This window comes from Borostomias antarcticus (genome assembly GCF_949987555.1).
Source record: "Borostomias antarcticus genome assembly, chromosome: 2".
NCBI classification, from domain to species: Eukaryota; Metazoa; Chordata; class Actinopteri; order Stomiiformes; family Stomiidae; genus Borostomias; species Borostomias antarcticus.
In genome coordinates, this window is record NC_140235.1 from 14,630,921 (window position 1) to 14,657,707 (window position 26,787).

The 26,787-nt window shown below is 45.9% G+C and overlaps 1 protein-coding gene across 1 annotated transcript in view; it reads right to left on the reverse strand.

Moving 5' to 3' along the window:
• The window catches only part of hhatlb (hedgehog acyltransferase like, b), a gene marked incomplete at both ends in the record, with an annotated part of 32,194 nt that overhangs the window by 428 nt on the left and 4,979 nt on the right, over positions 1-26,787 (reverse strand). Inside the window, 6 exons of the mRNA XM_084453437.1 lie at positions 598-739; positions 3,009-3,210; positions 3,539-3,574; positions 3,807-3,951; positions 4,398-4,569; positions 4,814-5,023. Coding sequence (XP_084309563.1) covers positions 598-739; positions 3,009-3,210; positions 3,539-3,574; positions 3,807-3,951; positions 4,398-4,569; positions 4,814-5,023 — 907 coding nt within the window. The remainder of the gene's footprint in view (positions 1-597; positions 740-3,008; positions 3,211-3,538; positions 3,575-3,806; positions 3,952-4,397; positions 4,570-4,813; positions 5,024-26,787) is intronic.

A 26,787-nucleotide genomic window follows, 5' to 3' on the forward strand; every position in this document is an offset into this window, starting at 1 on the left:
AAACTGTTGTCCGGCAGATGCAATTCTTCCTAGACCTGCCTTAGACCAGTTAAATGCAAAGCGACTCGCCCCAGACTATTAGACCGGTAAAATGTGAAGCGATTGTTCCCAGACTGTCTAGAGCCCGCCTATTCCAAACTGTCATCTGGTGGATGCAGCTTCGCCTTGACCTGATCTAACTTGCAAAGCAAATGGCCCCAGACTAGCATCCATATAGAAAGGGTTCTAACGCATTTCAGTGCAAGCTCCTTTGTCAGAGTACACAACGCACATTATTCAAAGAATTATGGTCAATGGTAAATGGGGTGCACTTTTATCCAAAGCGCTTTACAACGGCCTCTCTTTCACCCATTCACACACCAATGGCAAGGTGCCAACCTGCTCATTGGGAGCAATTTGGGGTTCAGTGTCTTGACCAAGGACACTTTGACATGCGGATAGGAGGAGTCGGGATTCAAACCACTGACCCTGCGATCATTGAACAACCTGCTCTACCTCCTTAGCCACCCCTCACTGAATTAGTACAATTCTGCACTAAATTAATGTTCTACTCTCTCACCTGAAGAATAGCACAAAAAAGAGTACAGAACTACTGACCTTTGAGCAGCAGCCTCTTGGCCACCGTCTTAGCGAAGTCCAGGCTGTTCAGGGCCAGGACGTTGTACAGCACGATGGTCCAGAGGTTGAAGGAGTTAAAGACAGCTCGGATTCGACGAGACATGGCCTCCGACATCACCATCTGCAGGGAGAGCGGCAGTTTCAAACACATTTTCACTAAACAGAGAATAGGTCCAGCTTCAGGTCCCTGCCCAAGTCTCGCTCCAGGAGCCACACTCCTTTTACAAGGTCATTTTGTTCTCAACTAGACTGACTCTACACAATATTATCATTCATCATATCATCATTGAAATATGTAGTATTCTGAGGCCTATTCATGCTTTAGTCACATATATTGACACCGGAGTCGATACATTCAATTCATATAAAATAAGTATCACCTTTTTACTATGTGTTACTAAGTTATGGTTAGAGTTAGGCATTACATTTGTGTAGTTAAGGTTGGGTATTAAACAGGTGTGATTAGTGGTAGGGTTGGGTATTAAATTGGTACGATTAGGGTTAGGGTTGGTATTAAACTGGTGTGATTAGCGGTGGGTATGGTATTAAACTGGTGTGATTAGCGGTGGGTATGGTATTAAACTGGTGTGATTAGGGTTAGGGTTGGATATTAAAACTGGTGTGGTTAGGGTAAGGGTTGGTATTAAACTGGTGTGATTAGGGTTAGGGTTGGTATTAAACTGGTGAAATTATGGTTAAGATTAGGCTGTGGGTGTACTACCACAAAAAGCACCGACACAGCAAAAAGGGATCAAACATGGCACCCTCTGGATGTCTGCTGGATTAAAAAGTGCACAGTAAACATGTTGTCCCCCACCCATGATGCATATTCCTTTGTGGCAATGATGGAGTGGAAAGATGGAATTTCTTTTTGAATTACTGCTAATCTATGAGACCCCTAACATGTAAAACAATGAGTAAACAATCCAGGAATCTTTTCTTTTATCTAAACTCTGGATTTGAAAAGTAGAAGTGTCCCTCAGTAAAATAGACTATACTTTTAATGAAATACATACAGTAGCATACTAGTTTCAGTCTTTAAATCTTAATGTACTAGCAATGGGAAAAACAACTTCTAACGAGTACTACTATGTGAGCTCTAACCAGCTCATGTGGATGATGACACTGGTGAAGCTAAAAAGGCCCCTGGCTAGAATGGACTGTGCCTACACTGAGACACTTACAGTTTTTTGTGTAGGAAGCAATGACGGATGAGCGCCGTTTTAATAGCCAACAAGTCCATACACCTGTATGGTCAAATGTCCCATAATGGATGTTGAAATTAAGCAATAAACCACTCGAGGCCGTGTGTTATAGTGATTTTATAACAGCTAGGGGGCGTTGTTAGGCACGACACGACACGAAGCGGAGTGCCTAAAACCCCCCTAGCTGTTATAAAATCACTATAACACACGGCCTCGAGTGGTTTATTGCTTTTATACAATGGTTACTACAGCTATTAGTGTAAAATAAACACACAGCAATGTAAAATATTAACATTTATTCAAAACGAAGCATCATTCCTCAATTCCGCCGAGCAAAATAGTTCCCCTAACAAAAGGGTTGCCAAGCAACAACAACTACAATGCATTGAATCAAATGGGAGGCGCATCAATACTGAAAATGGAATGATATGGGGTCCCAGCTGTGTGTTACAAAGTATTTTAACATGGCTTCCAGCCAATCAGAATCAAGAACCAGAACTAACCGTTGTATAATACAGACATATCTGGCGCTACTAATGTCACATCATGTGTATCAATGATTGATCAAAGTAAGCTCTACAAACCATGGTAGAGTGAGTAAGAGTACAATAATATCTCCATCTAGTGGGCAAACAAGTCCATACTCCTGTATGGTCTAAAGCCCTATAATGAATGTAGAAAGTACATGGTTTCCCGAGTAAACTTGTCTGTGACTATGCTGAGACACCAAGCATAGTTTTTAATGTAAAAATCTAAATGTACTTGTCAATAGAAAAAATGCATTGGAAAAGCGCCTCTTTTGTGGTGGATTCTGGTACTACAGGGGGACTGACAGACTCACTCACTCACGACGTGACACCAGCAAGCCTAAAGCCCCCCCCCCCCTCCGGTTGTCGCCGAGTGGGGGACAGTGAATTTATTCACTTAGGTGTCCACACATCTGACAAAACGCTGATACAGTATGTACAGGCACCAGAATGGTACATTATCCCCCTGACAATGGGCTGATCTACCAGCCATTTGACCTGCTACCAGCCACACCCTAACCCCCACACTGTCCCACTCTGCTTTACCAAATATAAAAAACAAAAAACAAATAAGGCATTCGTTATTTCTGTAAATTTAATCTTCAAAAGCAATTCCTTTCAACCAACAGCATGCTCATCATCTGTGTGTCTGGCCCACCTCCAGAGAAGCAAAGGGCTCCATGGAGAAGAGCTTGGCGGTCCACAGCTCCAGGTTGAGGCCGAGGCAGCAGAGGAAGGCCCAGATGAACACCACCTGACTGGGGCCCAGCCACACCACCGTCACGCCGAAGGTACACAGCGACGCTACCAGCTCGTCCAACACGTCCTCATGCTTCCCTCCCAGGTAGTTGTACACATATCTGGAGAAAGATACACAGCTCTGGGGTCTGGAATGGTTACAGATACACAGCTCTGGGGTCTGGAATGGTTACAGATACACAGCTCTGGGGTCTGGAATGGTTACAGTAACATGCTGGTTTGACTGGATGAGCAGGAAGTCATGTGGAGCAAGGAGTATAGTTCAGTGATCATTAATTAAAAATGTCAGAGAATATATATTGTGTGCACTGCCTAACCCTAACCCTAACCAACCACGTCCCAGAGCAACGGTATAGAACATACAGTAATCACAAGTCAACAAAAATATGCATTCAAATATTAATAACAGAGTTTTCCCCTGACACCTACTTGCATAGCCAGTCATTGATTCCTCTGTCAAAGTGGCTGTAAGGGAGAGATGGTAAAGAATCAGTATCACAGTCATACATGTGAGTGAGTGTGTGTGTGAGTAGATGTGTACATGTGAGTGAATGTGTGTGTGAGTACATGTGTACATGTGAGTGAGCGTGTGTGAGTAGATGTGTACATGTGACTGAGTGTGTGTGTGAGTAGATGTGTACATGTGAGTGAGTGTGTGTGTGAGTAGATGTGTACAGTATGTGTGCTGTGTACTCACGTTTCTGCAAACACATAGAGCATGGTGATGCATTTGGGGGGCTGGGGGGGATTGAGGTGGTCCAGTCTGGAAACGGTGTTGACAACCCCAAACATGACCGCTGCTTTCACCCAGTCATACAACAGGCTAGAGTACGCCAAGCCCACTAACACACATGAGAGGCAGATTAAACATGGACAAAACCATAGATGTGTGTCTGTAGGAACAATAGTTTACTTTACAGTGCAACTAGCATACCTTTGAAAGTCAATCCATTTCCCACAAAACATTATCATCTTCATAGAATAAACCTTATTATACATACAGTATCGTACTGTTGGGTGAAAACTACTTATCTCCAAAATGGCAAGTTTTCAGAATGTTGAAAAGTTTTCAACGTAAAATCACATATGTATGATGAGCTGTTTAGAATATATTTTATTAACCCCAGGGCTGGGAGGTAAAGGTTGTAAATGTTTGCAAAGGGTAGTCCCAGCTTTTAATTGTTGTAAAAAAAAAAAGAAAAAAAAAGAAAGAAGTGGTTTTTACCCAACAGCAACGATAATGCATAATACAATAATAAATGAATGAATCCCATTGAATTCCACAGACCGACAGCCCAGTCGGAGAGGGACTTGATCAGCTTGGCATCCGTGGGGAGGGTCAGGATGTAGGTGAAGTGGAGGAGGATGTCCACCAGGAGCACGGCCCCCAGGAGGAGCAGGGCCTGCAGGCCGATGCTCCACAGCTCCCCCTCCCTCCTGCTCAGCTCAGCCCTGTTAGCCTGTAGAGGGCAGCACACACACACAACTCACACCAGAGATACAGCACTCTGTAGTGCTGTGTGTGCGTGTTTCACGTTTATTCATCACATGTAACGTACAGTTCGTTACTAGAACAGTGAAATGTTGCTCTGTGATGTGTTCATTACAGTTAATTACAAATACACAATTTACAAATAAAATAAAAAATAATGTTTTGTGTTGGTGGTTATCGTTTGTTATGTGTGTTGCGCCTCTTCAGGCTACCTGAACACAGTACTTGTCAAAGGTCATGATGGGTCCAAAGTAGAAGTAGGGGAGGTAGAAGTTGTACTTGAGCAGCTCCAGGAGGCTGTAGTTCCCCTCTCTCCTCTCACAGTTCTCCAGGGCGAAGCTCATACAGCGCATGATGGTGAAGCCGCAGCCTCCGTAGAACAAGACATGTCTCAGCTCAAACGAGCCCATCACAAAGCCAGCCTGGAGACCACAGATATGGTCTGATATGAGTTGGGAGTCCAGGACGTCAGACTAAAACACTGATTAGCTACAGTATGACTAGAGATGAAATTGCTTGACATGACAATTGACATACAGAAATTATATACAACGTGACGTGTGTGGTGTGATATGCCATTCTGTGATGTTGTGTATTACTGTAAAGTGTAAAGTCTATTTTTACGAAACTTTGCATAATGGTAGAGCATCATGCAAATATGCTCTAGAACGATTTTTACATTGATTGGCCAAAGGGGGGCGCAATAGCAACTGACTGAAATTACAAACTTTGAACAGGCATATCTCATGCCTCGTTTGACATAAATTACCATATTAAAATTTGATGCCGATATAAGCATTTTTGTGAAAAGCCTGCCATCATGCTTCCATAGGCATATGACCGGCATATCTCATGCCCCTATAGCGCAAAGACTATATAAACCCTCTTTGCCTAGAGTCATGAAACTTTTCAGAAATTTGCCTCTCCTCACCCCAAACAAATTTGCCTCAAGAACTCATGATGTTCAGTTATGGAGAATTTCTGCCATTTTGCAGTTTTTGAAAAACACTTAAAATCTAGCTCCTCCTAGAAAGTTTGACCAATCTGCATGCAACTCGGTAGACATAATCTAGGGACCAATATCTATGGTCCAATGAAGATCGCAGAGGGCGTGGCTTTTCACATGAAGGGGTATAATTTCTGAAGTGTTGTAGAGAACACCTCAAAACTTTGTAGGCATGTCCACACCTATAAACTGAGGCTAACCATGCATTATTGGCCCAATGTAGTTTTTGACCACTAGTATGCGCTCTAGAGAAAATTTGAGAAGGTGGTCCCCGAAAATCACATACTACGTCATTGCGTCAATACCCGGAGCACATAATAGTGACGTTTCACACATCTTTGTTGTTTTCAAAACATTAGCTAAATATCTTTTTGCGAAGAAATTACAAGGTAGGAAAGACATTCAAGTGATTCAACAATGAAGTCTCCGACGCAAATTCAGCCGAGGCACGTACGTCACGGCCGGGGGGGTCAGCAGAGGTTAATCAGTCACGCATGACGCAGCACCAGCTGACTGTAGCTGTCATAGCATTGGTCAGCTCACTAGAGCGCATGTATTTAAGCTGTCAAAACATGTCATTGTTCGCGCTTGCCTTTACTGCTGGTTGTGCATTGCATGCTCGCCCCACCTCCTCCCCTGCTCCTCCTGCGTATGTCGATGTCGTCTGTTGTCATCGTTGCTCTCTGTCCGGGGTAGTTTGCAGGTATTCCACCTGCGTCGGCCGGTGGATGCCAGAGTAGCCGCTAGCTGGTCTCTGTGGCTTTCCGTGGCGGGCGCCATGGACGCAGAGACACTAGGCTGTATCTCCCGCGGAACCCACGAAGCGTCGGCCCGTGGGGACCAGGGACTATAATGTACAGCAGTCCTCCTGTGGCACTCTTTGACGGTCTTAGTGGGCTGAGTTACCTCCGAGCGTCTTCCCGATCGCGGCCCACTCTGATCGTCATTGAGGCAGGGGGCTAGATGCCGTTCCCCCTTCCTGGCTCTCTGGGCCAAGGGCTTGGCCCAGAGGGGGGGAACACCTAGATTGCCTCCCCCTGCTAACGCGCTCCACGCCGGTGGAAGGCAGGGGGCTAGATGCCGTTCCCCCTTCCTGGCTCTCTGGGCCAAGGGCTTGGCCCAGAGGGGGGGAACACCTAGATTGCCTCCCCCTGCTAACGCGCTCCACGCCGGTGGAGCGCTTTCCACGCCGGTGGAAGGCAGGGGGCCCCCCGGACAGAGCACACCGCCAAAAATTCATATGCATGTATTATGCCGCTTGTATATAAATGTTCAAATTTGACAAAAGTGATCTCGACTGAATGTTTATTAGACTACAAGGAACCATATAATCGAGGAATTTCAAAAATAAACAAAGAATGGATTGTTTTGTGTCATTAGGATTTGTCATTTTAAAGACTTGTCGAACAGGGTTTTTTGCACGACTTATTTAATGCCGACTTAGAAAGAGAGTCCTCTAACCTGGACTCCGAGCTAGTTTTTAATCAGCTACATATTTAATTCTCTCTCTCTGAGAAACATGCCCCCTATAAGAATTATAGGATAAAAATCGCTTTGGTTGCACTTCAGACAACTGCGGAATAGGGGTCCATCTTGGGTCCACTTTTATTTACTATTTATATTAATAACATTTTGCCCTCCTTCCCACACTGTGCTGTCCATTATTATGCAGACGACACAATCCTATACAGTACAGGAACCACTCTTAGAACGGCCACTGCAAATCTGCAGTCTGCTTTTGATGCTTCCCAGCTGTCTCTTATTGGCCATAAGCTTGTCCTAAATTCCGACAAGACAAAATGTATGTTGTTTTCAAGGTCTCGTGGGGCTGATGCCAGTATTGTTATTCACACTCTACAGGGGACACAAATAGAAATTGTTGACTCCTATAAATACATGGGCATTAGGCTAGATAGCAGGCTATCATTCCATTTTAAATTGTAATCAGGGCGGCATTGAAAAAGAGAGCTTGCTCTCAATTGTCTTCCCTGAATGAATAAAGGTTTCAATTCAATTCAATGTGGTGTGGTGTTCTGTGCTGTGGTGTTCTGTGGTGTGTTACACTGCTACACGGATGGCGACACACCACCTCAAGCTCAACCTGGACAAGACTGAGCTGCTGTTCCTCCCGGGGAAGGGCTGCCTGCACTAGGACCTGGCCATCACTATTGAAGACACTGTGGTGATGCCAACTTGGACTGCAAGGAATCTGGGTGTGACACTGGACAACCAACTGTCATTCTCTGCACATATCACATCCGTCACACACGCTCTTCTCTTGGGAATCATTTTGACACATGGGACTCGTCCATTGGGGACTCTTTTGACATTTGGAAATCCCCATTGGGGACTCTTTTGACATTTGGGAATCCCCATTGGATTTCAATGGGGAACACTTGGGAATCATTTTGACACATGGGACTCGTCCATTTGGGACTCTTTTGACATTTGGGACTCGTCCATTGGGGACTCTTTTGACATTTGGGAATCCCCATTGGATTTGAATGGGGAACACTTGGGAATCATTTTGACACATGGGACTTGTCCATTTGGGACTCTTTTGACATTTGGGACTCGTCCATTGGGGACTCTTTTGACATTTGGGACTCGTCCATTGGGGACTCTTTTGACATTTGGGAATCCCCATTGCATTTGAATGGGGAACACTTGGGAATCATTTTGACACATGGGACTCATCCATTTGGGACTCTTCTGACATTTGGGACTCGTCCATTGGGGACTCTTTTGACATTTGGGAATCCCCATTGGATTTGAATGGGGAACACTTGGGAATCATTTTGACACATGGGACTTGTCCGTTTGGGACTCTTTTGACATTCGGGACTCGTCCATTGGGGACTCTTTTGACACATGGGACTCATCCATTTGGGACTCTTTTGACATTTGGGAATCTTCCCATGACATTTGGGACTCTTTTGACAATTGGGACTCGTCCATTTGGGACTCTTTTGACATTTGGGCATCGACATAAAAAGAGCCCCAAATGGCAGAAAGATTCCTATTTGGATGAATTCGAACCCAGAGACCCATGCCAGGACTCAACAGAACCATTTTGCATGAATAGAGCCCCAAATTGCAGAAAGATGCCCATTTGGATGGATTCAAACCCAGAGACCCATGCCAGGACTCAACAGAACCATTTTGCATGAAAAGAGCCCCAAATTGCAGAAAGATGCCCATTTGGATGGATTCAAACCCAGAGACCCATGCCAGGACTCAACAGAACCATTTTGTAAAAATCAAATGTCAGAGAGATTCCCATTTGGACGTTCAATAGGATCAATAATCATATCAGCAACCCTTTTGGCATAATGATTCCCAAATGGCAGAAGTTTGAATTGAATTGAAACGATCCCCGTTTGTAAATAGAAATTAAAGATTCCCAAATGGCAAAAGATTCCTATCTGGCAGCACCTTCGGAGCCCCAAATGGCAGAGAGATTCCGATTTGGACAATCAATAGGATCAATAATCATATCAGCAACCCTTTTGGCATAATGATTCCCAAATAGCAGAAGTTGGAATTTAATTTAATTGAAACGATCCCCGTTTGTACATAGAAATTAAGGATTCCCAAATGGCAAAAGATTCCTATCTGGCAGCACCTTTCGGAGCCCCAAATGGCAGAGAGATTCCCATTTGGACGATCAATAGGATCAATAATCATATCAGCAACCCTTTTGGCATAATGATTCCCAAATGACAGAAGTTGGAATTGAATTGAATTCAAATGCACCCCGTTTGTACATAGAAATTAAGGATTCCCAAATGGCAAAAGATTCCTATCTGGCAGGACCTTCGGAGCCCCAAATGGCAGAGAGATTCCCATTTGGATGATCATTTGGATCAATAATCGTATTGGCAAGCCTTTTGGCATAATGATTCCCAAATGGCAGAAGTTGGAATTGAATTGAATTGAAACGATCCCCATTTGTACATAGAAATTACAAGGAAAAGGTTAAAGGATTCCCAAATGGCAAAAGGATCCCATCTGTCAGCACCCTCCAACCAGGCCACTTCACCCCCAAGCCCCAAGCCCAAAGTCAGAAACGAGGTCTGGAGGCACCCCCCGGTGGTCTCGGAGTGAGGGCACACCCAGGATTCCCAAACGTCAAAATTTAAGTCCGAAGTGTCAGGGTTCCGAAGTGGTGAGTCCCAAATGTAGGCCCCATTGACATTGGGGACTCTTTCTGGCACGGCGGTATTCGCTCAATGTTAATTTTCGCCCATTTGGGAATCCTTAAGCCTCGGTTCCGTTACTCCCACACAACTTCCCTTCTCTGTTCTCCACTGTCTCCCTGTAGCAGCTCGCATCCAGTTTAAAACTCTGGCACTAGCCTACAGGACAATGAAAGAAACAGCTCTCTCCTACCTCCAGACCATGGTTAAACCCTAAACCCCCTCCTGACCGCTACGCTTTGCTACCTCGCGGCGACTGGTTGTTCCGTCACTCCGAGGCCCCTGCAGTCAATCGACACAGTCACGGCTCTTCTCTGTCCTGGCCCCGCAGTGGTGGAATGAACTGCCCACTAACGTCAGGACAGTAGACTCGCTGCCCATCTTTCGCCGTAGGCTCAAAAGTCTTCTCTTCAAGAAGTACTACCATGATCCTCCCTCTTAAGCACCTGTTGTATTTTAGATTGCTATTCTTACACTTTGGCTTCAGCACTACATTATGCTCTTAGACACTTTTAGAAAGGAGATGCAGTTCTGGCAAGTATTAGTACATTGGCGTTTCCTACGTTAAATGCAGTTATTGTAAGTTGCTTTGGATAAAAGCGTCAGCTAAATGACTGTAATGTAATGTAAAGATGGCGACGTGGAAGGCCACCTCGGTGCGTTTGTGTGCATTGTCTTGTTTTGTTTGTAAATCCAGTGTTTTGCGACAGTTCCATGGAGCTCCTTCACCAGAGAAGAGCTCATGACCATCAAGGAATTAACTCATGACTTTTCACTTCATTACTCTATTTTGTACTGCCCTGTTGCTGCACTTTGTTCATAATAATAATAATAATAAGAACTAGAAAGTACATTTCCTGGAGAAAATGTGAGGTGGGCTAGCTGCTGCAGCTGTATGTAACAGCTACTGCTAGAACTACTACGGACCAGGCAATCTCCATGCACCCACCGGCGAAGACCGTGCGTCTCTAGCCCAACCAGGGGCTGAGTTGTGGGGTCTGTGGTGTGGACAGTGGCATGGTGGTGAGACTCCGCCCCCTCAGGTCAGAGCTGGTCGAGGACAGTGTACCCCTCTCCGGACCACCTACCCCCCCGCACCGGTGAAGACCATGTGTCTCTAGCCCAATCAGGGGCTGAGTTGTGGGGCCCGTGGCGTAGATAGTGGCGTGGTGGTGAGACTCCGCCCCCCCAGGTCAGAGCTGGTCGAGGACAGTGTACCCCTCTCCGGGCCACCTACCCGCCCGCACCGCTGAAGACCATGTGTCTCTAGCCCACTCAGGGGCTGAGTTGTGGGGCCCGTGGTGTAGATTGTGGCGTGGTGGTGAGACTCCGCCCCCTCAGGTCAGAGCTGGTCGAGGACAGTGTACCCCTATCTGGGCCACCTACCCGCTCGCACCGGTGAAGACCATGTGTCTCTAGCCCACTCAGGGGCTGAGTTGTGGGGCCGTGGCGTGGATAGTGGCGTGGGGGTGAGACTCCGCCCCCTCAGGTCAGAGCCAGTCAGGGACAGTGTACCCCTCTCCGGGCCACCTACCTGACTCATCCGGTGAAGATCGTGTGTCTCTTGCCCACTCAGGGGCTGAGTTGTGGGGCCCGTGGCGTGGATAGTGGCGTGCTGGTTAGGCCCCGCCCCCTTGGGTCACAGCTAGTCGGGGACAGTACAGTGACCTCTGGGCAATTTCCATGCATCCACCAATGAAGACTGTGTCTCTAACCCACTCGGGGGTTGAGTTGTGGGGCCCGTGGCGTAGATAGTGGCGTGGTGGTGAGACTCCGCCCCCTCAGGTCAGAGCTGGTCGAGGACAGTGTACCCCTCTCCGTGCCACCTATCCACCCGCACCGGTGAAGACCATGTGTCTCTAGCCCACTCAGGGGCTGAGTTGTGGGGCCGTGGCGTGGATAGTGGCGTGGGGGTGAGACTCCACCCCCTTGGGTCAGAGCCGGTCGTGGACAGTGTAGGCCATGCCGGGCTACCCACCTGCCTTCACCAGTGAAGACTGTGTGTCTCTAGCCACCTCAGAGGCTGTGTTGTGAGGTCCGTGGCGTGGATAGTGGCGTGATGACGAGACTCCGCCCCCTCCAGTCAGAGCAGGTCGGGAGCAGTGCACTGACATCCGGGCAATCTCCATGCACCCACAGTGAAGACCGTGTGTCTGTAGCTCACTCAGGGGCTGAGATGTGGGGACAGTGGAGTGGATAATGGCGTTGTGACGAGACTCCGCCACCTCGGGTCAGAGCCGGTCTAGGACAGTGTACTGCTCCCCGGACCACCCACATGCACCCAACCGTGAAAACTGCGTCTTTAGCCAACTCAGGGGCTGAGATGTGGGGACGGTGGCGTGGATAGTGGCGTGGTGGCGAGACTCCGCCCCCTCAGGCCAGAGGTTGTGGGAGGCAGGTCAGTGATTGCCAGGCCATCCCCATGCACCCCTCATTGGAGACCATGTGTCTATAGCCCACTCCGGGGCAGAGCAGAAGCTGTGGAGGTGTTGTATGGAAGTTGAGGTTAGAAGCAGTAGCAGTGAAAAGCAGTAGGTGTTTGTTATAAGTACTGCTAGTACTACACTCAAAAATAGATTAGACCACTCATCATAACTCATAGTTTTATTCAGTTCAATAGCTGAAAGAGGAGAAAATATATTAATATGAGTTTGCAGCCTGAAAATATTCTGAATATTTCTAAGAAAGATGGATGGATGGATGGATGGATGGATGGATGGATGGATGCAAGAAAGAAAGAAAGAAAGAAAGAAAGAAAGAAAGAAAGAAAGAAAGAGGGTTGATGGATGGATGGATGAAGGAAAGAAAGAAGGATGAAAGATGAAAGAAAGAAAGAAGGAAGGAAAGTAGGAAGGATGGAAGGAAGGATGGAACGATGGAAGGAAGGAAGGAAGGAAAGAAAGAAAGAAAGAAGGAAGGATGGAAGGAAGGAAGGAAGGAAGGAAGGAAGGAAGGAAAGAAATAAAGAAAGAAATAAAGAAAGAAAGAAAGAAAGAGGGAAGGAAGGATGAAAGGGAAGGAAGGAAGGATGGACGTTAGGATGGAAGGAAGGAAGGGAAATGAATGAAGGATCGAAGGAAAGAAAGAAAGAAGGAAGGGAAGGAAGGATGGAAGGAAGGAAAGAAAGGAGGAAGGATGGAAGGAAGGAAAGAAAGGAGGAAGGAAGGATGGAAGGAAGGAAGGAAGGAAAGAAAGAAGGATGGAAGGATGGATGGAAGGAAGGAAGGAAGGATGGAAGGAAGGAAAGAAGTAAGGATGGAAGGAAGGATGGAAGGAAGGAAGGAAAGAAGGATGGAAGGAAGGGATGGAAGGAAGGAACAATGGAAGGAAGGAAGGAAGGGAAGGAAGGAAGGAAAGAAAGAACGAAGGAAGGGAAGGATGGAAGGAAGGAAAGCAAGGAAAGAAAGAAAGAAAGCAAGTAGGAAGGAAGGAAGGAAGGAATGGAAGGATGGAAGGATGGAAGGAAGGAAGGATGGAAGGATGGAAGGAAGGAAAGAAGGAAGGAAGGAAGGAAAGGAAGGATGGAAGGAAGGAAAGGAAGGAAAGATGGAAGGAAGGAAGGAAGTAAAGGAAGGGAAGGAAAGGAAGGAAGGAAGGATGGAAGGAAGGAAGGAAGGAAGGAAGGAAAGAAAGAAGGAAGGAAGGAAGGGAAGGATGGAAGGAAGGAAGGATGGAAGGAAGGATGGAAGGAAGGAAATGAAGGAAGGATGGAAGGAAGGAAGGAAAGAAAGAAGGAAGGAAGGATGGAAGTAAGGGAAGGAAGGAAGGAAGGAAGGAAGGAAGGAAGGATGGAAGGATGGAAGGAAGGAAGGATGGAAGGAAGGATGGAAGGAAGGGAAGGAAGGAAAGGAAGGAAAGATGGAAGGAAGGAAGGAAAGGAAGGATGGAAGGAAAGAAAGAAGGAAGGATGGAAGGATGGGAGGGAAGGAAGGATGGAAGGGAGGATGGAAGGAAGGAAGGAAAGAAGGATGGAAGGAAGGGATGGAAGGAAGGAACAATGGAAGGAAGGAAGGAAGGGAAGGAAGGAAAGAAAGAACGAAGGAAGGGGGGGATGGAAGGAAGGAAAGCAAGGAAAGAAAGAAAGAAAGAAAGAAAGAAAGCAAGAAGGAAGGAAGGAAGGAAGGAATGGAAGGAAGGATGGAAGGATGGAAGGATGGAAGGAAGGAAGGATGGAAGGATGGAAGGAAGGAAGGAAAGAAGGAAGGAAGGAAGGAAAGGAAGGATGGAAGGAAGGAAATGAAGGAAAGATGGAAGGAAGGAAGGAAGGAAAGGAAAGGAAAGGAAAGGAAGGAAGGATGGAAGGAAGGAAGGAAGGAAGGAAGGAAAGAAAGAAGGAAGGGAAGGATGGAAGGAAGGAAGGATGGAAGGAAGGAAATGAAGGAAGGATGGAAGGAAGGAAGGAAGGAAAGAAGGAAGGAAGGATGGAAGTAAGGGAAGGAAGGAAGGAAGGAAGGAAGGATGGAAGGAAGGATGGAAGGATGGAAGGAAGGGAAGGAAGGAAAGGAAGGAAAGATGGAAGGAAGGAAGGAAAGGAAGGAAGGATGGAAGGAAAGAAAGAAAGAAGGAAGGATGGAAGGATGGGAGGGAAGGAAGGATGGAAGGGAGGATGGAAGGAAGGAAGGAAGGAAGGAAGGATGGAAGGAAGGAAGAAAGGAAAGGAAGGATGGAAGGAAGAAATGAAAGGAAGGAAGGAAGGATGGAAGGATGGAAGGAAGGTAAGGAAGGAAAGGAAGGAAGGATGAAAGGAAGGAAAGAAAGAAGGAAGGAAGGATGGAAGGAAGGAAGGAAGGATGGAAGGATGGAAGAAAAGGAAATGAATGATGGATCGAAGGAAAGAAAGAAAGAAGGAAGGGAAGGAAGGATGGAAGGAAGGAAAGAAAGGAGGAAGGAAGGATGGAAGGAAGGAAAGAAAGAAAGGAAGGATGGAAGGAAGGAAAGAAAGAAGGATGGTTGGTAAGGGAAGGAAGGATGGATGGATGGATGGATGGATGGATGGAAGGAAGGAAGGATGGAAGGAAGGAAGGAAGGAAGGAAGGAAAGAAGGAAGGAAGGATGGAAGGAATGAAGGATGGAAGGAAGGATGGAAGAAAGCAGGATGGAAGGAAGGGATGGAAGGAAGGAGGGAAGGAAGGAAGGAAGGAAAGAAAGAAAGAAGGAATGGAAGGATGGAAGGATGGAAGGAAGGAAGGAAGGAAGGAAGGAAGGAAGGAAGGAAGGAAGGAAGGAAGGAAGGAAGGAAAGAAGGAAGGAAGGAAGGAAAGGAAGGATGGAAGGAAGGAAAGGAAGGAAAGATGGAAGTAAGGAAGGAAAGGAAGGAAGGATGGAAGGAAGGAAGGAAAGAAAGAAGGAAGGGAAGGAAGGATGGAAGGAAGGATGGAAGGAAAGGAAGGAAAGGAAGGAAGGAAGGATGGAAGGAAGGAAGGAAAGAAAGAAAGAAGGAAGGATGGAAGGAAGGGAAGGAAGGAAGGATGGAAGGAAGGAAGGAAAGGAAAGGAATGAAGGATCGAAGGAAAGGAAGAAAGAAGGAAGGGAAGGAAGGAAGGATGGATGGAAGGAAGGAAAGAAAGGAGGAAGGAAGGAAAGAAAGGAGGAAGGAAGGAAGGGAAGGAAGGATGGAAGGAAGGGAAGGATGGATGGATGGAAGGAAGGAAGGATGGATGGAAGGAAGGAAGGAAGAAAGAAGGAAGGAAGGAAGGAAGGATGGAAGGATGGAAGGAAGGAGATGGAAGGAAGGATGGAAGGAAGGAAGGAAGGAAGGAAGGAAAGAAGGAAGGATGGAAGGAAGGGAAGGAAGAAAGGAAGGATGGAAGGAAGGAAGGAAGGATGGAAGGAAGGAAGGAAGGAAGGAAGAAAGAAGGAAGGGAAGGAAGGAAGGATGGAAGGAAGGAAAGAAAGCAAGAAGGAAGGAAGGAAAGGAAGGATGTAAGGATGGAAGGAAGGAAGGATGGAAGGATGGAAGAAAGAAGGAAGGAAGTAAGGAAGGAAAGGAAGGAAGGATGGATGGATGGAAGGAAGGAAGGAAGGAAGGAAGGAATGAATATGAATGCTACCACAGTAGTCAATAAAGGGTGCCTGTACAGAGAGCATCCACGTGTCCCCAAATTCAAATCCCAACTGACACTGAGCATCCTCTCATTCACTTCAATGGAAAGGCATGTTGGCTTCAGACAGCTCTCTCTCAAAAAGTATAAAGGTGCCAGCCTAGATTTTGACACCGTATGAATCCTGAGAAAATGCTGAACATTTAAGGCTATTATATGTCCGTGTAGCTTAAAAACTGTAGGCATGGCGACGAGTTAGAAAAAGGGTAAAAATGCAAAATTAGCAGCTCAAAAGGTAGAGTGTGGGCCCATACGTTTCAATGGAGAGCGCAGTTGCCAAACAAATCGTCATACAGCGAAAATTATAAGTCACACGGCTTAGATACGTACATTGTACGAATCAGCACAGTTGTGTGAAAGTTTTTATGTATAATACGTGTGTGAGCTTTCAAAACTGTAGGAGTGCCAGCAGTTTACAAAATGTGTAAATATTTTAAAAGCAACAGCTGCCACCACTCTAAAAACATAATGATACTGAACATTCCACCAGCAGTTTCAATGGCACAAAAATGACTATTAAAAGTTAAATGACTAAAAAACTATAAAAAATATCAAAAATCTGAATGCATCCGTTAAAGAGCTAAACATCGTGAACATTTTAAAGTTTGAATGAAGTTTCTAGCACAAAGTATGAAGAGGTTATAAAGGAGACAAAAAAGGGGGAGAATAATAAAGAAAGAAAGAAATAGTGGGAATATCACAAGTTGGGCTAGCTTTTGCAAGCTAGCCCACCTAATAATAATAATAATAATAATTAGGTGGGCTAGCTTGTAGAAGCTAGCCCAACTTGTGATATTCCCACTATTTCTTTCTTTATTATTATTAGGTGGGCTAGCTTGCAGAAGCTAGCCCAACTTGTGATATTCCCACTATTTCTCTTTCTTTCTTTCTTTCTTTCTTTCTTTCTTTCTTTCTTTCTTTCTTTCTTTCTTTCTTTCTTTCTTTCTTTCTTTCTTTCTTTCTTTCTTTCTTTCTTTCTTTCTTATTATTCTCCCCACTTTTTTGAACCTTAACTTGTTCTTCATACTTTGTCCTAGAAACTTCATTCAAACTTTAAAATGTTCATAATGTTTAGCTCTTGAACGGATCCATTCAGATTTTTGATATTTGTTATAGTTTTAAAGAAATTTAACTTTTAAAACTATTTTTTGTCCCATTGAAACTGCTTGAAACTGCTTTTGGAATGTTCAGAAACGTTATGTTTTTAGAGTGGTGGCAGCAGTTGCTTTGAAAATATTCACACATTTTGTAAACTGCTGGCACTCCTACAGTTTTGAAAGCTCACACACATATTATACATCAAAATGTTCACACAACTGTGCTGATTCGTACAATGTAAATATCTAAGCAGTGTGACTTACAGTTTTCGCTGTATGACGATTTGTTCGGCAACTGCGCTCCTCATTGAAACGTATGGCAACGCACTCTAGCTTTTGAGCTGCTAATTTTGCATTTTTACTCTTTTTCTAACTTGTCGCTATACCTACAGTTTTAACATCTCATACACATATTATATATCGAAACATTCCCATAACTGTGCTGATTCGTACAATGTAAGTATCTAAGCCGTGTGACTTATAGTTTTCGCTGTATGACGATTTGTTCGGCAACTGCGCTCTCCATTGAAACGTATGGGCCCACGCTCTACCTTTTGAGCTGCTAATTTTGCATTTTTACCCTTTTTCTAACTCGTCGCCATGCCTACAGTTCTTAAGCTACACGGACATATCATAGCCTAAAATGTTCAGCATTTTCTCAGGATTCCTACGGTGTCAATATCTAGGCTGTGACCTTTATACTTTTTGAGAGAGAGCTGTCTGAAGCCAACATGCCTTTCCATTGAAGTGAATGAGAGGATGCTCACAGTGTCAGTTGGGATTTGAATTTGGGGACACGTGCAGGCTCTCTGTACAGGCACCCTTTTATGACTACTGTGGTAGCATTCATATTCATTCATTCATTCCTTCCTTCTTTCCTTCCTTCCTTCCTTCCATCCATCTTTCCTTCCTTCCTTCTTTCCTTCCATCCTTCCTTCCTTTCTTTCCTTCCTTCCATCCTTCCTTCCTTCATTCTTTCCTTCCATCCATCCATCCATCCTTCCTTTCTTTCCTTCCTTCCATCCTTCTTTCCTTCCTTCCTTCCTTTCTTTGTTTCCTTCCTTCCTTCCATCCTTCCATCCTTCCATCCTTCCTTCCTCCTTTCCTTCCTTCCTTCCTTCCTTCCTTCCTTCCTTCCTTCCTTCCTTCCTTCCTTCCTTCCTTCTTTACTTCCTTCCTTCCTTCCATTCTTCCTTCTTTCTTTCTTTCATCCATCCATCCTTTCTTTCTTTCTTTCTTTCTTTCTTTCTTTCTTTCTTTCTTTCTTTCTTTCTTTCTTTCATCCATCCATTCATCCATCCTTCTTTCTTTCTTTCCTTCTTTCATCCCTCCCTCCCTCCCTCCCTCCCTCCCTCCCTCCCTCCCTCCCTCCCTTCATCCATCCTTCTTTCTTTCTTTCTTTTTTCTTTCTTTCTTTCTTTCTTTCTTTCTTTCTTTCTTTCTTTCTTTCTTTCTTTCTGTCTTCCATCCATCCATCCATCCATCTTTCTTTCTTTCTTTCTTTCTTTCTTTCTTTCTTTCTTTCTTTCTTTCTTTCTTTCTTTCTTTCTTTCTTTCTTTCTTTCTTTCTTTCATCCATCCATCCATCCATCCATCCATCCATCTTGGTCTCCAATGAGGGGTGCATGGGGATGGCCTGGCAATCACTGACCTGCCCCCCACAACCTCTGACCTGAGGGGGGCGGAATCTCGCCACCACGCCACTATCCACACCACCATCCCCACATCTCAGACCCTGAGTTGGCTAATGACGCAGTTTTCACGGTTGGGTGCATGTGGGTGGTCCGGGGAGCAGTACACTGTCCTAGACCGGCTCTGACCCGAGGGAGCGGAGTCTCGTCACAACGCCACTATCCATGCCACTGTCCCCACATCTCAGCCCCTGAGTGAGCTACAGACACACGGTCTTCACTGTTGGGTGCATGGAGATTGCCTGGATGTCAGTACACTGCCCCCGACCTGCTCTGACCGGAGGGGGCGGAGTCTCGCCATCACGCCACTATCCACGCCACGGACCTCACAACACAGCCTCTGAGGTGGCTAGAGACACACAGTCTTCACTGGTGAAGGCAGGTGGGTAGCCCGGCATGGCCTACACTGTCCACGACCGGCTCTGACCCAAGGGGGTGGAGTCTCGCTACCACGCCACTGAACATGCTACGGACACCACAACTCAGCCCTTGAGGGGGCTGGAGACACACGGTCTTCACTGGTGAAGGCAGGTGGTTAGCCGGTGCGGCCTACACATTTCACCCCTGGCTCTGAACCAAGCGTGCAGAGTCTCGCCACCACGCCACAGACACCACAACTCAGCCCCTGATTGAGCTAGAGACACAGTCTTCACCAGTGGGTGCAAGGAGACTGCCCGGAGGTCTTCATGGTGGAGTCAGGTAGGTGGCCCGGAGAGGGGTACACTGTCCCCGACTGGCTCTGACCTGAGGGGGTGGAGTCTCACCACCACGCCACTATTCACGCCACGGGCCCCACAACTAAACCCCTGAGTGGGCTAGAGACACAGTCTTCATTGGTTAATGCATGGAAATTGCCCAGAGGTCACTGTACTGTCCCCGACTAGATGTGACCCAAGGGGGCGGGGCCTAACCAGCACGCCACTATCCATGCCACAAGCCCCACAACTCAGCCCCTGAGTGGGCTAGAGACACACGGTCTTCACCGGTTGAGTCAGGTAGGTGGCCCGGAGAGGGGTACACTGTCCCTGACTGGCTCTGACCTGAGGGGGCGGAGTCTCACCTCCACGCCACTATCCACGCCACAGCCCCACAACTCAGCCACTGAGTGGGATAGAGACACACGGTCTTCACCGGTGCGGGCGGGTAGGTGGCCCGGAGAGGGGTACACTGTCCTCGACCAGCTCTGACCTGAGGGGGCGGAGTCTCACCACCATGCCACTGTCCACGCCACAGACCCCAATCGCTGCGCAACGCGTGCAGTCTCCCACATAGGGTAGGACAAGTAGGCTACATCCTCTTCCCCTTTCTGTAAAGCGTATTGTGTTGCCTTTGTATATGAAATGAGCTATAATGATTTAAGTGATCTGACTAATAATCAGTTATTGCAGTGGTATTCCGCTCGATTCCTTTATATCACCACAACTGACATGTTGAACACAGAACAGTAACGTTACAGAGTTCAACTGGCTTTATTGGACACCTAAGATAAATAACGTTAGACTGAACAATGCCATTTATGTCGGTTTCACAGCGCATAAATGATCTGTCTTCTGGTAAGACCCACAGTTGCAATTATTTGACTAACTAGGTCTATAGCTACTGTTCGTAGCTGGCTGAAAGCTATAACGTTAGTCTAATAGCCTAATGTCTATTATGATCTAAAGTCTAATATGATCTTTAGAAACGTCTTTCGAAACGAAATGGCTTCCTCGCACAGCGCGCAATCGTTGCTCCAGCACGCTGTGCGCATGCGTGCTGGAGCAAGTGAGGAAGCCGGTGGGTAGTGTTCAGGAATTTACATCCAAACACCTTAAACCTTTGTCCTCTCACTTCTCTTGTAATTCATCACCTCCCCCAAATCTTCACATAGCTGTGCTAACATACAAAATGGCTTCCAGAGAAGGCCATCTGTCTACAATAGAATAACCATCCTTTGTCCCCAATTGCCGCCCTTTTTCTCATGTCACATGTCTGTACTCTTGGCCACGCCTGCCATTTCATATGACGTACAATGGAGTAGCCAATCACATCCTGGAAGCACCGTACCTTTGTTTTTGATTGCATATAAGGCACAGCAAAACCCATAGTCGGGACTTCGCTGACTAAACCACCCTTGTTGCGTTTTCAGGAAGTCCTTGCGCTCGTATGCTTTTCACAATAAACCAGACTTAACCTTTTGAACGAATCTTGGTAAATCCTTTTGACTAGATCAGTTATTTTACTATCACAGTTGGCGACTCGGGACGGGATCTACTGCCGTGGGGTTCGCCTGGAGTGGAACCAAAGGACGCAGACGTGCGGAGCGGTAGCCGCTCTGGAACTTCTCTCTTTGCGTCTATGCGCACTGGTTCGGAGAAGTCCGCCGTTGGTTCCACTCGGCTAAACTCACGGTACGTTGAAAAACGAATCCTTTTATGCTTGTTATTTGCCATGGTTTTGGTTCAGATTGTGTTGGTCTGGATTGTTGAAAACAGAAACCCCGGCGTGGGTATTTAGTACGTATTTAGTAAGTAACTATCTAAGGAAGTTGTGAACAGCAATAGATATATTTATATATTGTATTGTCCTTTGATTTCGTCCTTGTTTCGTTACGAGGGTATAAACAGTTCAGAAGAAGTGTGAGTTTTGGTCTTGTGAATTTGTTCCCCTGTAGTTGATGTACAATTCAGGTTGTTTATCGGTTGCAGCTTAGAACGGGTTTTTTGAGTTAATACGCCAAAGAGTTGGCACAGAACAGGTTTCCCTTTGGCCGGTCGCGGGTGGAATTAAAACTGCAGAGCCGTTGTTTTCTCAACGAAGGTAGCTACAGGGAGTGGTTTTGGTATGTTAGTCCGACCCGCGTTTCTGGTAGAAGCGTTTGTCCCTTTGATCCCGGGTGGTTTAGTAAACCTAAACTAAGCTTAGCTTTGACTAAGTGGCTGGTGCAGCCAGGCATGCTTGTCGTGTGTTAAGTCGTGTGTTGTTAAGTTGTGTGTTCGTCCTCTTTTCGTCATCTTTGGTCGTTCTTTGTTTTGCGTCCCCGTGTTAGTCTGCTGTTTTACTGTTGGAGTTTCGGCTCTGTCTTGTATGTGCACGGGGTTGTTAGTTTGTTGTTTACTGTTTGAGCCTCGGCTCTTGCCTTGTATTGTTTGTTAAGCGCGCCATGGATCCAGGTAAAGTATTGTAAGTATTTTGTACACTGTTTAGACTGTTAAATTCGTAACTGCTAGATTTCCAGTAGGCTAGCTGGTTGTCTGGGAGACGCAGGAAAACACCACTCCGCTCTCCCGGTGATCCGCCATCGAGCCAGAGAACAAAGGACCAGTTGACTGGGTGAGTTATTTAGCGGTTTAATGTGTCTTTGTTTCTTTCGAAATTGTATTCCTTTGTTTATTTCCCGCCTGTGTTTAACTATACTTTTCTTTTCACCGTTAGTTTTGAATTATAGGCTGTAGGGTATTGTGTTAATTATGAATACCAATACTAGTTCGCTGTCTGGGCCAGCTAAGATTGTTGCGCAAAGGTTTTGGGATGATGCTTGTGTACAGTATTTGATCTGGGCGAAGCATTCTGATTTCCCCCTGTCCGGTACACTCAATATTTGTGAGTTAGCGACTGTTAGGGCTCAGTTACAGGCGTTTGAGATGACTAGGTTAGGAAGGGAGCCTGGAAATGCGATAGATTGGAATGCATTCAGGAAGTGGGAAATACTCGCACACGAGTGTTTTTTCAAGTCAAAAAGAAGCGTAGCTGACGAAGTTAATCAGAGAGAGGAATATTCAGAGTCCCCCCCCCCTCCTAGTCATTCCGTTTTGAACTCTATCACGCCGACTCGGCACTCAGAGCTCACACATCCTTCCCAAACTATGACTGGTTCACCCGCAGCTGCTGCCCCGCCTCCCAACTCTGTTTTTCCGTCTGCTCCCAACCAACAACGACCACAGGGTCGTCACACGAACAAGAATCGTAGGTATAGAAACAGAATAGACTACAGAATGAAACCGAGGGAGGGAAACGAAAACGGAGACAGAACTGACGTGTGTTTTCACTGTGGTAAAACTGGTCACTGGATCAGGAACTGTCGCAGTTACCGCAGGCAAATTGAAAGGGAGAATCCTGCAACCTGGGATTCGGCGCCACCTGCTGGGGTTCCCTTGAACAACCCACAAGGTAGATTTTAACTAGCTAATATAGACTTATTTTTTTAAGGTAAATAAACAGGACAAGACATATGTAGCTGAGGACGTAAAGTTTGTGCATGATAGTGGGGGAAGTAGATAATGTTTGCCAGTGTCTTAATCTGAATACAGCATCTCCTAACCCAATTATATATTTTTAATGTTTATGTTAAATATCTCATGTTTATAGTTTGAGGCACATTCATCGGGCCTGAGTGTTTTTCCTGAGTGTTTTTACAGACAACTGTCGTTCCGGGAGTGATGGGTGAATGCCGAACCAGGAGACGGGCACAGGACCGGAGGTGGAGATGGGGGTTACCGGCCTGTTTCTCTACAGATGAGCGATCTGTGGTTCGTGGGATGCAGGCCAACGCCATGTCACCGACTCACTGGGAGCGACAGATAAGTATGACATAGGGAAGAGACCATTTTGTCCGAAGCGGTGCCCAATACTCTGTCCTCAAATGCAGAAGAGAGAAGTTTTAGATATACAATTTTTAGCTATACAAATGAAGCTTTGATGGATTTTTTGATTAATTGATAATTGATGTTTTCTTAATTGTAAATGAAGCCAGTTCATTTTAGTGTCATTCTATTTGAGTGATGCATTTTTTCCCCCACCTCTTTTTTATCCTGACTTCAGGAAATTTGTTTCTACCCTTAAGGGGTGTTATTTTGTTGAGACGAGAATGTGTTTATTTTATTTCATAAAATCGCGAGAGAAATTCTAGAGCCAAATCCAATTGCCTTGATCATGACTGGGGACTGAGCGTGTTAAAGTCATTCTAACACTGCCCCTGATGTCACTGTAGGCTACTGCAGAGCCTAGATACGAACTGACTGGCTCTAATGACACTTGAACAGACACCCTGTTAAGTTTTCCTGACTGAATAACAACATTTTTCCCCAAAGCAGGAGCTTGCACTTAACCATGTTTCTGAGTATCTCCCAACAGACTGCTGATAACCGTTCCTGACCAAAGAGGGAAACAGGGAGACCAGACCAGAGGACTCTCCTTTTTTCTCTTCTGTTTTGTCTCTGTTTGTCTCTCTCATCTGTGGATCCACTGACAGAGCACTTCATCAGCCTGTACTGGGGGAGCGGGAGCGCCGAGGTGGCCCTCCAGCAGCACGACCCGGGCCGGCCCTACGTGGAGCAGTACCGTGTGGACCGGGTTCAGTTCAAGAGCCTGTACATGCTGCTGGCGCCCTGGCTGCGCACCTTCACCCTGCTGAACCAGGACAGGGACTCCCTCCTCACCTTCCGAGAGCTCGCTGGCTGACCGCTCTATGCAGACCTGCCCAATGGGAAGACAGACTACCAGGAGCAGATGAGCAGCCTGAGAACAGGCCAGAAAACATGGAAGAGAAGTAGATGTTGCGAGATGAACCTACCCGTCAAAGATGGAACAATCAGCACCAGGACATTCTGGCCTGTGTGGAATAGCTGTAAAAAGTAGCTGAGAGGACGGTCCATGCAGCCGAACCAGAGATTTCAAGAACAATCGGAGAGTGACCTTGACAGTCACCGCCACACTGTCCTCTCCTCTGATGAGCAATCGGAGAGTGACCTTGACGGTCACCGCCACACTCTCCTCTCCTCTGATGAGCAATCGGAGACTGACCTTGCCGGTCACCTCCTTCTCGTGGTTGTGGTATGACAACGTGGACAATCTCAACAGCAATGACTGCACCTCTAACCGCACACAAAGATGGAACCTACATTAAACATTCAGAGACGCAAACATGGAAGCTATGATCCATAGGACATTACATGCGATTATTCACAACAAGAGTGAATGAACTTTGAAATTATCTTGAAAAAATATCACATTTGTTTACAAGAGTTACAATGGTTGAAACATGAGTTGATAAAAAAGTTTGGGTTTTTCCTCTAAATTGACCAAGAGGTTTTTTGCCCTTCTTAGACTGGTAACCATTTATCTTTTTTTTTCCTTGTTCAACATTTAAATCAAGGTTTTTTGGTGAATGGTTGTCCATTTTTAGACTATAAATAGTATATAATCATGTCATCTTTTTTACCTTGTTTCCTGTCAAATTTCTGAAACAAGGGGTTTTGGTGCGTGATTTTACACGTGGAAAGAAAATAATCTATTTTTATTTTTTATTTTTTTTGCTCCACCTAGTGGAGAGATTATTTCCTTTCCACATGTATAGCATAGCTGAATGTTTACATTTTGTGTTTGGACTTTATATTTTATTTTTGTGTACCTGTTCAGGCACAAATGGGGGATTGTTCAGGAATTTACATCCAAACACCTTAAACCTTTGTCCTCTCACTTCTCTTGTAATTCATCACCTCCCCCAAATCTTCACATAGCTGTGCTAACATACAAAATGGCTTCCAGAGAAGGCCATCTGTCTACAATAGAATAACCATCCTTTGTCCCCAATTGCCGCCCTTTTTCTCATGTCACATGTCTGTACTCTTGGCCACGCCTGCCATTTCATATGACGTACAATGGAGTAGCCAATCACATCCTGGAAGCACCGTACCTTTGTTTTTGATTGCATATAAGGCACAGCAAAACCCATAGTCGGGACTTCGCTGACTAAACCACCCTTGTTGCGTTTTCAGGAAGTCCTTGCGCTCGTATGCTTTTCACAATAAACCAGACTTAACCTTTTGAACGAATCTTGGTAAATCCTTTTGACTAGATCAGTTATTTTACTATCACAGTAGCCCGGCGAGGAGTACACCGTCCCTGACTGGCTATGACCAAAAGGGGCGGAGCCTCGCCACCACTCCACTATTCACGCCACAGAACCCACTTTTCAGCCCCTGAGTGGGCTAGAGACACACAGTCTTCAATGGTGGATGCATGGAAATTGCCCAGAGGTCACTGCCCCGACTAGCTGTGACCCAAGGGGCCGGAGCCTAACCAGCACGCCACTATCCACGCCACGGGCCCCACAACTCAGCCCCTGAGTGGGTTAGAGACACACAGTCTTCAACGGTGGAGTCAGGTAGGTGGACCGGAGAGGGGTACACTGTCCCCGACTGGCTTTGACCCAAGGGGGCGGAGCCTAACCACCACGCCACTATCCACGCCACGGGCCCCACAACTCAGCCCCTGAGTGGGCTAGACACATGGTCTTCACCGGTGTGGGCGGGTAGGTGGCCCAGAGAGGGGTACACTGTCCCTGACCAGCTCTGACCTGAGGGGGCGGAGTCTCATCACCACGCCACTGTCCACGCCACGGACCCCACAATTCAGCCCCTGAGTGGGCTAGAGACGCAGGGTCTTCGACGGTGGGTGCATGGAGATTGCCCGGTCCGTATTAGTTCTAGCAGTAGCTGTTAGATACAGCTGCAGCAGCTAGCCCACCTCACATTTTCTCCAGGAAATGTACTTTCTAGTTATTAGGTGGGCTAGCTTGCAGAAGCTAGCCCAACTTGTGATATTCCCACTATTTCTTTCTTTCTTTCTTTCTTTCTTTCTTTCTTTCTTTCTTTCTTTCTTTCTTTCTTTCTTTCTTTCTTTCTTTCTTTCTTTCTTTCTTTCTTTCTTTATTATTATTCTCAACACTTTTTCGAACCTTAACAAGTTCTTCATACTTTGTCCTAGAAACTTCATTCAAACTTTAAAATGTTCATAATGTTTAGCTCTTGAACGGATCCATTCAGATTTTTGATATTTGTTATAGTTTTTAAGAAATTTAACTTTTAAAACTATTTTTTGTCCCATTGAAACTTCTTGAAACTGCTTTTGGAATGTTCAGAAACTTTATGTTTTTAGAGTGGTGGCAGCAGTTGCTTTGAAAATATACACACATTTTGTAAACTGCTGGCACTCCTACAGTTTTGAAAGCTCACACACATATTATACATCAAAATGTTCACACAACTGTGCTGATTCGTACAATGTAAATATCTAAGCAGTGTGACTTATAGTTTTCGCTGTATGATGATTT